We start from the raw sequence: 10,830 nt of genomic DNA, 5'->3' as shown, positions 1-10,830 counted from the left end.
GCGTTGGATGCTTACCGTTCAGTATAATCGACTGCGAGGACATGCATCTATGATTCTTGTTATGCATCTTTACCCAGAATAGCCTGAGTCTCAAGGCTATTTTATAAGGAGGGTGCTGCCACATTTTCAGTGTGGGGCGATGTAGCCAACTATAATCCCAGTTTAGTAATTTGTAGGTAATTTTCCAGCATTATGCTAGGCCAACACCAGTTACATTGTATCTTTTTTATTTTAAGTGGAATTTTCATCCCTTCATTCATCGTCGGCTGGATGGAGCACTCCCCTCCCCCGCTGGTCCGTGCAGGAATTGAACCACGGCTAGGAATTCAACTTTGGTTGCTGGATTTACCACCGCACCATCAATTCCCCCCATTACTGACAGGTAAACATGTAATAGTTTTTTTGTTTATGTAGCATACAGCAATACCATAGCCAATAATTATGGACACTTGGTGCTCATAGACTGTTTATTCATCCTTATACTTTCTGATGGTACAATAACTCACTGTTACTAAGGCGTATTCCTAGAAATACAATGGCTCCATATATCAATAAAGACATTTCCATTATAATTTCCAGAATTTAATTGTCATCCTAAAAGTAATCCAATAGGTAGTACATATAAAAAATGTAATACTATAAAATGCCATTGTTTCTTTAAAACCACCAAACATAACTAATAAATTTTGCAAAATAGAGAAATGCAATATATAACTTTATAACAATAAATGTGTTTAACTGTGATGTCCAACAGGATTGTTTTGTTAATCTGTCTAAGCCATGTATGCTGCTCTATATTGCACTGTGCTGTTGCCACCTTTTTGGTCATGTCATCCTTACGAAATAAACTTGTTGTTTAAGTTGGCTCCCGACGTATAAATGTAAAGTCTATGAAATAGTTGAATAATATAAAATCTATGTGAACTACTTTATGTTGGATCCAAATTGAATGGAAAACTGTTACTCGGATGCCTCCTTTTTGACAATTCTGCATTTGGATAATTCAATTTAGAGGGGTGTATTGACATACTGGTTCTGATGCTGCTGATGTTAAAATTGACGATTTGGATTTAAACTTGATTTGGAGCTAGAGTGATTTGGATTTAAATAGAGTCTAAGTGCGACCGCCTCTCAAGATGCAGTGCAAAAACAGTGGGCATATTTATTTTGTAGAGTGAGGTGGAGGGGAAAAAGTAATGGCTCAAGCCCGGATTCAAACAGGGGCAAGGAATTGCTGGCACGGATGGCTGGGGAGAGGTTGATGACGTTCCTCCAGCATCCCTCAACACGTGAAACCACTTGGAGACCTATAAACGAGATAACAAAAACATATCAGTTCATTCTAAATGAATATATATATGCATGGGTGACTGTGAGCGCACCATATGAATGCATTATATTCTCCTTTGTGTAAAGCATAAACTGACGATCTTGATTTTAAGTTTTCGTGACTGCAGGAATCCATGCTCTGAGGTTCTTTCAATGAAGTCACGTAGGTAGAAACCAAAATAAATCACGACGTTTGGGCGTAACACAAGCGTCCGTTAAGCTTTCCCACCTGATGACGGACGCTTGTGTTGTGCCCGAAACGTCGTGATTTATTTTATTTTTTACCTACGTGACTTCATTGAAATATCCAAAGAGCATAAACTGACAGTTTTGCTGTTCATATGTGTATGCGTGTGCCCCATAACTGTCAAGTTCTAAAGGCTGGCAACGTTCAAACGCAAGCTTGAACTCGCCCGATTGGCTGCCTGCTAGATTGCACTATATTGGTGAGCCAGAGGCGCTGATTGCTGGAACGGATTGAGATCGGTATATAAGGGCTTGAATGCAGTATATCGGGCTCTCTTGGGTATTTATTTTGGACGTGTTATGTTACTGGCTTCAATAAACAGCCTTTTGTTGACTACACAATCAAGTCCTCCTTGACACATACACTGTATATGTGTCCAATGGTCCCTGGGCTTAAATCTGTATTTAAAAGACTGAAAAAGTTTAAAATGCATGGTCAGGTAGTCTGTTATAACACGCTAAGGGTGTGCTCATATTAGCTTTGTAATACACTAAATACATCATAACGACACCACCATTGTCATAATGATAGTGTATGTTCTCGTTAACGAAAATTAATATTCATGTTGGTCAGCTGGGACACACAAACTATGTACCTACTTACCTACCTACTGACAGTAAAGGTACTTCTCTCGGTATGCATTTGGTACATATCTAGGTACACATCTGGGACATATCTGATATATATCTGTTGTGAAGGGTCATTCCCTGAAACTTCAGTCTATAATGTATTCTGTTATTAGGCCAATTTTTGCCATCTATGTCATGTCAACAGACAAAGAATGAATTCGGGGCTGTCACAGACCAGTGCAACCTCCCGTGTTAGAAAACGGCCCACGGAAGCGGTTATCGCAGAACTACTGGCGAGATCTCTTCATGGAGGTTTCAACATATTTCTACTCACCCTGCTAAAGAGAGAAACCTTCGTCGTGTGACAGTCAGTCGAAGTTTGAAATTTCTCAGAGCCACAACTTAACCAAAATGAAGTGAAGGGCCAAATTTAATATCATGGTGATTGTTTGCATGCAAAATAAAAGCATAGGTTTTACCCTTTCTGTCAATAAATCAGTTTGCGTTAAGATGTTAAAACACCAAACATAAATCTTTTGCAAGGAATCCTGTCCGCATTAACCACATATACTTGTGGCGAACATGCTCACTAAAAAACACACGCTCTGGTAGAATATGATGCATTGTCTTTGGTGTGGACCAATCAGTTTCAAAGACAATACATATACTTGTACTACCAGAGCATGTATTTTTTTGCATGTTCACCACAAGTATATGTGGTTAATGCAGACATGATTCCTTGCAAACAATTTATGTTTGGTGTTTTAACATCTTAACGCCTGTTTTTATTGCCAGAAAGGATAAAACCTATTCTTATATTTTGAATACTGGCAAGGTAGGTCCCATGATGTTTGAATGCAGTCAACTCACTACACTGGAGAACTTGGCTTGATCACAGCTGGCTGCTGGGATTTCATCTCAGTGGTGCCAACTCAGAGATCTGACCTTTGAGCCACATGGCCACCTCCTTATAAGGCAGTGTTAAAAATGAATGTGGTTTCGTTTAGAATTAGAACGGGAATATTTTTGTTCGTTTTCTTGACTTGTGGCTTGCATTTGAAAGCAAAGGAAGGCAGGCATGTTATGCATGTATGTGTTTAATTTACACCGTGGACACGCACGTAAACAAAATGTTCCATCTGACGGGGTGATCCAGATTTCAATATCTAACAAACAACAACAACAACAAGGGCCCAGCATGTTGCCGCCTGTGCTGAGCGATGCCTACTTCATGGCGTACGAGGCGCTGTAGCCGAAGGCTTGCGTCTCGCTGTCAGAGATGAACACCACGGTCAGCCTGGTGCCGCTGGAGCTGATTTTGGCCGGGATCGAGCCCCCGCAGAACTTGCCAAGAAGCGGTGCAGTGACCAGAGGCCCGTCGTACACAGCCACGTAGTCCTTGCTGCAGCCCGCGCTGCTCTCCAGGCTGTGTCAGTAGCACGCAGCGCACCTTGCTTTAATATAGTCTGCCCGGGGCTGTGTAAGGCCATGGTGGTTGTTTGGGTTGGTGATGTGAGGAAGGCCATGCCAGGTTTCAGATATCTCTCTCCGCTGATGCTCGTCGCAGCTGGCAATCACACTGCTGGTTTCATTGTACAAGCACTGGGCCATTGCTCCACCGACTGAAGACTGCATGTGCAGTGTATTAACTAAAATAACTAAACCCTGCCTCATCAAAATTACAGAATTTGTGTTGCTTCACATCAGGCCTCTTGAGTTTGGATGCTCCCTGGTCATTTGATGGCTTCCATATGCACATCCAATGCTGCTTTTCTGCGTGATTTACATCACGCTTATCCTTTATAGGGCTGTCCGATTAGATGGCATCGTAATCACCATCGTCTTCAACCAAATTCACCGTGGGGGTCGTGCGGGTGCCATTGATGCTTTGGCATTTAACTATCTCCACCTCTTACGGTCATGTACACTATATAATATACATATAATAAAAAACGTACAACATTCTCATTGTTTGGACATGATCTTAAACAGCTGCAGAGTAATCTGCATAGAAAACATTTGAAAGTTTGTGTTTTATAAAATGAAGACAGTACGGTAGAGGTAAAGGTGCAGCCCTGCAATTACTTGCTCACGCCACTATTGTCAGAAGAGGTGGACACACACCCACACTTTACCCGACCACACGTGACCTGCCCATCCATGAGCAGCAGTGTACCCATTCATGTAGCTGGAGGGATTTAGGAAACGTTCCCATTGTGTTTAAAACCAAAATCTCTTACCTAACTGCCAAGATATAGTCGAGCATATTTCTCTTATTAAGACTTTGCAGACCAACCTCATGGCTGTGAATTGTAGACAGATGCGGTTGCTGCCCGAGGCATAAATGATGTGGGTCCGGTTTGCGTTGTTGGGATACAATTCACCGGAGGAATTTGGAAAGCCAAACACTCCGGTAGTTGTGCTCAAAGCGGACGTCAGCTTGTACGCTGTCATCACACACACACACAGAAAACAAATAATAAACAAAAAAGAAATTATGGAAATTTACTGGCAATTTGGATCAAATATGTAAAAATTGATAAAATACCGTACTCACAAATACATACCTCCAAATGAGCATTCGTCCAAATGGTGGACGAATGCTCATTTGCAGGCTGGCGCTGCATACACCTTGTGTGGCACAGGGACAGCTGCCACTGACGGTCCCCTTGACTAGACTGCAGCAGGGCACTGGATTGGTTGAGGTGTGGTGTAAGGCGCCTTGATTTTCTGAGGCATTCAAGTACACTCTAAATATAAATCCTTACTCTTGTCCTTAAATGACTCTAAGTATGGCATGTGCAAGGGTGATGTGACCAGCTTCAACACGGGGAGCAAAAACATATTTAGTCAAACAATATTTGGCCAGGATGTGGTCACACTATTTTCATAATGGGGGGGAGGGAGAAATGTTTTGAGATCAAGATCCTTGAAATTTTGACATTTGCCATTCTATCTTCTGGAAACATGTATCAATTGCCCTTTTAAAGTCTCCCATTACCTGCCTCCCTTTAACGATCCATATGAATTGCGTTTCTTGCACAAAACGCGGGGCTGGGAAGCCATTATCGACCTATGTTCTCCCAACTTTTTTTTACAATTTTATTTTTTCCAGACTAATTTCAGTCATTAATCATCGACTCACGCCGTTAATTTGATACTCCCAAATCTCTGTTTATGCTGATAACTGGACCCCGCAGATCTAGACCATTCATCAGCAACTCAATATTAAACAGAAATAGGTCTCAAATCCCTACTGCTTTCACCACCACCACCGGCAGCAGCCATAGGCAAAAATATATTATTTGAAGGAGCTGAAATACACGTCGTAAGAAATGGATTATTATACCTGCAATGCAATGTTTATTTTAAAACGATGGTCTGAAAACGTAGAACACGAGTGGGCCACGTGATCGACTGACTCGCCCGTGGGCACAGGTTTAACCGATCGTGGCGGCCCGCCAACGTACTTTACGTGGCCGTCCCTCGGTTTTGGACGTTGCGTGAATGAAAGTTTCACGAGTTCCCTCGTTTCATCGGGTCTATCGCGTGCTCTGCTGGCGGTGACCTCACACTTTCTCGCCGAGTCCGGCTTTGAGAGGTTTGACAGCGAATGTTTGAATGGTAACATTTGAGGGGCCGAAGCCCTCTTAGGCACCATCCCCCCCCCCCCCCTCAGCTGCCCCCCCTACCCACCCCCATAGCATGACCTTGTTTAAAGAGGGGTAACACAAAAACTCAGGGTGGGTGGGGGTGGGGGTGGACGACACAGTCAATGTTAAACAAGAACAAACCAAAGGTTAAACGCTGAACAGAATGAGGGACAACTACGCCATCGGTGCGTTCTGCTCTAACTCTCGCAACGTGTGCGTGTGTGCAGTGTAGAGAGCTGCCTTTGTAACACAACAAAACAAGACTCCACCCAGGCACGGATTCTGAACGGCAGTGACGCCCATCGTTGAATTGTACCAATTTGTTTGCGTTTTGTCCACAGGTGAATCTAAGCAATTTTTGTTTTGTTTTACGAGGTAAGGCTCACTGAGCTATGTAGCTCTTTTTCAGAAGTGGCCTGGTCACAAATGATAGCCCAATAAAGTGGCTTATGTAGAAACGTATAGCAGCCAAATAACTGCACTCTAAAAGGCGTGATGTTTCTAAACGTGGAGCGAAAAACCGGAGGGCCACGGAGAAAAATCCACACGACCACGGGCAGAGAGAGACACGCAAACCCCAAATATACAGCAGCAGGCGTCAGGGGTCGGGTTCTAACCCACGACCTTCTGCATACCAGGCGAGGGAGTTAACATCTTTCCGGTCACGGTGTGGCCCGGTGCGGCCGTCTGTCACCTGCGGCGTAGTGGCAGTGGAAGCCGGTGTTGGGGCCCGTGCCGGAGGAGAAGTACTCGACGAACACGGTGGCGTTCCCCAGCAGCGAGCCGCCGGGCGTGCGGCACCACGTGCGTGTGTAGGACGGCACCGACGTGACGTTCATGTAGGCCAGGTTGCATGTGCCGCCGTCGTCGAAACTGCGCACGGTCATGGAGGTGGGGGGGGTCGACGCGATTGTTGACAAGAGGCGAGCATGGTCGGCTACGTACGGTGCGAAAGAAAATTCAACGTACATCGCCAGTGACCTCGGCGAAGACAAAGATGCAAATGTATATAATACACACACACACACACAACAGAGTAACAAAGATCCCCTGTATAGTTGTACAAAGTTTGGATGAAATGTACAAAATGCTCACTTACCAACGGCGGGACGCACGCACATGTACGACTCAGCAAATGTGCACGATCAGTGCAGTCATACAGGCTGTTAGGGCAAGGCATGTTAGTGAGCACCTATTAAGTCCGGCACAGTGCACGAGCTGGCGATGCGGCCAGGAGCACACGGAGCCACTCTTGTCTCCCATGCAGGGCTGATGTGTCCCCACCACACGAAGTTATCTTTTAAGGCTCAATTGACCGGCTCAAATGATGGCCACTGGTGTTAGGGACTGTCCATAAATGACGTCACGCGATTTTGGACGATTTTTTACCCCCCCCCCCTTCGTCACACGGCGTCACAAAAAGTCAGACCCCCCCCCCTCAAATATGACGTCACAAAGCTCTGCCCCCCCCAGAATAAAACATGCTTCAATTCGCTTTAAACTATTGTCATTGTAGTGCGTATTTAATGTGGCGCTGCACTCTGATGCGATAGGAGATAACATTTATTTAAAAAGTCTATTTAATTAAGTAGAGCGTGTTGTCTATCTTTATTTAAAGTTGCGCATTTTGATGTGACGTCACATTTCTCATACCCACCCCCGCTCGTCACAAATCGTCACAAATGTCTGACCCCCCCCCCCCCCCAGGTGCGTGACGTCATGTATGGACGGCCCCTTAGCCATGAATCGAAGAGACAGGCGTATTGCTCGTGTGAGTGTGGATGAACGCCGTTTACCGCACGTAGAGACAGGTGAGGTTGATGCGGTTGTAGTTGGCAGGTGCGGTGATGTTCCAGATGCACGGCATGGATACATCGAAGCCCATTGATGGGTAACCGGGTGAGACAATACTGCCCTCCAGCGCTGACACGTTACCGCCACATGCTGGCAGAAAAAACAAAATGGAAGACTTTGTGATTTCCCAATTTGAAATATATACTCCCGTGAAAGGGAGCATCCCTTGAGAACTATTGGAGAACAGTGACATCTGTAACTTCGGAGAAATGACAGAACTAAATCCATTCCCACACATCCGACTACGTAAAAAATGTTCGTCACATGGCAGTGAAACTAATATTTTTTTTTGTCCTCCGGACACGTTGGTCCCTTCACCTGATGAAGGCCACTTGTGTTGTGGTCGAAACGTCGTGATTTTTGTTATTTTATTTTTTTACCTACGTGACTTTACCCAATAGAACCAAAGAGTAATACTTTTTTGGCAGTGAAACTGATACTTTTTTGGCAGTGAAACTGATACTTTTTAAAGTCCCAAAGCTGGAATCCTGCCACATGATATGAAACCACATTTAATGTAATTTTTTTTGTGCCATCATTGTTGGTGAGCAGGCTGAGACAATAAACTCATTACATTTAAGAACCTATTTTAGTCAGTGGGGGCTGAATTACAGATTCAAACCCAGGACTTCACGGGTGCTGGCTCAGTGCTCTGACATCCAAGCCACTGTGATCTCAAAGGAAAATAGATTACTTAAATTTACTTAACCATTCGCACTGCAATGACAACTCAATCAAGAGAAAATATTCCGGAGTTCAGCATTGAAATTGCCTGGTTACGCCTGGTATTTGAAAACACCCCAGACTCAGGAAGGTGTAAATACGCATGAAACAGAAGGAAATAAACAGATGTCAGTGTTTCAGCCAAGGCACTCTGTGACTGCTCTATCATTCTTCTGTACTGTAAAATGTAAGAAACCTCTTTAATATTTTTTCATAAATAAAAATTGCATTTTCTATTATATTCTTCCCAAATGTTATCCAAACTGGGGGTTCGGTGTCATGTCACATTATAAAGCATTAATTTAAAGCCCGAGAAAAGCAGGGCAACTGCCGCGTTTAATGACTGGTTCACAGAAGTAGATATCACAGAACTAGTTCTGAGATCCCCTTAAAGTGACTGCTGATGCACACAATAGGAGGAAAGGGTTTGCCTCTCTGCCTTGCCTACAAAGAAATTTGTTTGCATGAGAATCAAACGAATATTTCTAATTATCAGAGCTGGAATTCAGGCACATTAAGTGCAGAACACAAATGTAAGCTGTTGTTGTTGTTGTGCAATCATTGGTGAATGGGGTGAGGCTAAACACTCGCTTCACGCGAGAACCAGCTCAGGTGTTGATCGTCAACGTGCTTCGTCGAACGCGGGTATACTCTAGATTCGACGCATCGTCATCGAAACCAGGCACTTACCCATGCAGGTGAGCCGGTTGTTCATGAGCAGGTATCCGGGGTTACAGAAGCACTCGTAGCCGCCATCCACATTGCGGCAGTTCTGCTCACAGTTGCCGTTGTTCACCGCGCACTCGTTCACGTCTGCCGACGGACATGTGTGTGTGTGTATGAAGAACTTCATTCGCACCACACGCAGCCAACCGTGCTAATCGGAGGTGCGAAGAACTTCACTCGGTGCACGTGTGACCCGCGGCCATTTTCAGAGGTCTGCCCGTTCCTCATTTTCACTGCACATGCGTATACTATTCAAAGTGCTTGTTACAGATTCAGGTAGGAGTGTGCTAACTATTTTGCCACTCCTCCTTCCCCTTGTTACTTAAAAAAGTGCATTATTCTCCATGCAAGGGGTGAACACCTAATTAGCGTTCACAATGAATGTTAAATCTTGACTTAAAGCTTTCGTGACTGCAGGAATTCATATTCTTTGGGTCTTTCGGTAAAGCCACGTAGATGGAAAAAAATACAAATATCACGACGTTTTGATCGCAACGCAAGCACTCGTCATCAGGTGATCCAAACGTCGTGATATTTTTATTCTTTTTTCTATCTACGTGGCTTTACCGAAACACCCAAAGAATATAAAAATAAATGTCAACTTCAAGGTGCCTTAATGGCGACGAACTGTTTCATGCGTACGATTAAGAATGATCGTGCACATTTATGAGTGCCTGCGTTGACATTGAACCCTGGGAAGTGGAGAAAACACGTTTCAATATTCAATGAAGAATACCTTGGCACCTGAGTCCGTTGCTGGCGAGCTGGAAGCCAGGTTTGCACGAGCACTTGGACGATCCATATGTGTTGATGCAGACATCGGAACAATTACCATTGCTGACACCGCATTCGTCGACGTCTGTCAGAGCACAAGAGAGCACTGTCGTCAAACGGCTAATTTTAAACGTTACCACGTTACAACACGTCAAGGGTAATTAGCCTCAAGTTCACGGCCCTTACAATGCCCCTCATTCACGGGGAACGGGGCGGAACATTTGACATTCGTACAAAAATGCAGCTCGCAGCGAGTTTGACCGCTATTCATTGACATAGCGGATTTAAATGTTTTATTATTCACTTCCATTCCCTCTGCTTTCAGAGACGACGAGGCTGAACGAGAATCATCATTCTTCGAGAATCGTTCAGCCTCTTTCCGTCTCATCCCAGCAACACGGCTTCCTTCCGCTCGTCGGCGTTGTCGTTTGAGGTCATTCTTCACTGTGTCAGTCATTCTTCACTGTGTCAGTCATTCTTCACTGTGTCAATCATTCTTCACTGTGTCAGTCATTCTTCACTGTGTCAGTCATTCTTCACTGTGTCAGTCATTCTCACTGTGTCAATCATTCTTCACTGTCAGTCATTCTTCACTGTGTCAGTCATTCTCACTGTGTCAATCATTCTTCACTGTCAGTCATTCTTCGCTGTGTCAGTCATTCTTCACTGTGTCAGTCATTCTTCACTGTGTCAGTCATTCTTCACTGTGTCAGTCATTCTTCACTGTGTCAATCATTCTTCACTGTGTCAATCATTCTTCACTGTGTCAATCATTCTTCACTGTGTCAGTCATTCTTCACTGTGTCAGTCATTCTCACTGTGTCAATCATTCTTCACTGTCAGTCATTCTTCGCTGTGTCAGTCATTCTTCACTGTGTCAGTCATTCTTCACTGTGTCAGTCATTCTTCACTGTGTCAGTCATTCTTCACTGTCAGTCATTCTTCACTGTGTCAA

General features: G+C 44.2%; 1 protein-coding gene across 1 annotated transcript in view; it reads right to left on the bottom strand.

Annotated features, from left to right (window-relative positions):
• Positions 1-453: 453 nt before the first annotated feature.
• Positions 454-10,830, bottom strand: part of LOC116945436 (uncharacterized) — a 33,183-nt gene continuing 22,806 nt past the window's right edge. The window contains exons 20-26 of the mRNA XM_076069279.1: positions 9,838-9,960; positions 9,066-9,188; positions 7,595-7,742; positions 6,493-6,671; positions 4,442-4,592; positions 3,374-3,571; positions 454-1,307 (exon numbers count right to left, since the gene is read on the bottom strand). Of these exons, the coding sequence (XP_075925394.1) occupies positions 1,283-1,307; positions 3,374-3,571; positions 4,442-4,592; positions 6,493-6,671; positions 7,595-7,742; positions 9,066-9,188; positions 9,838-9,960 (947 nt within the window). The 3' untranslated portion in view covers positions 454-1,282. The remainder of the gene's footprint in view (positions 1,308-3,373; positions 3,572-4,441; positions 4,593-6,492; positions 6,672-7,594; positions 7,743-9,065; positions 9,189-9,837; positions 9,961-10,830) is intronic.

Source organism: Petromyzon marinus, chromosome 24 (genome assembly GCF_048934315.1).
Source record: "Petromyzon marinus isolate PM22_M1 ecotype Great Lakes invasive population chromosome 24, UKy_Petmar_22M1.pri1.0, whole genome shotgun sequence".
Lineage (NCBI taxonomy): Eukaryota > Metazoa > Chordata > Hyperoartia > Petromyzontiformes > Petromyzontidae > Petromyzon > Petromyzon marinus.
Note: the sequence above shows the minus strand (reverse complement) of the source record. Positions and strands in the feature narration are given on the sequence as shown.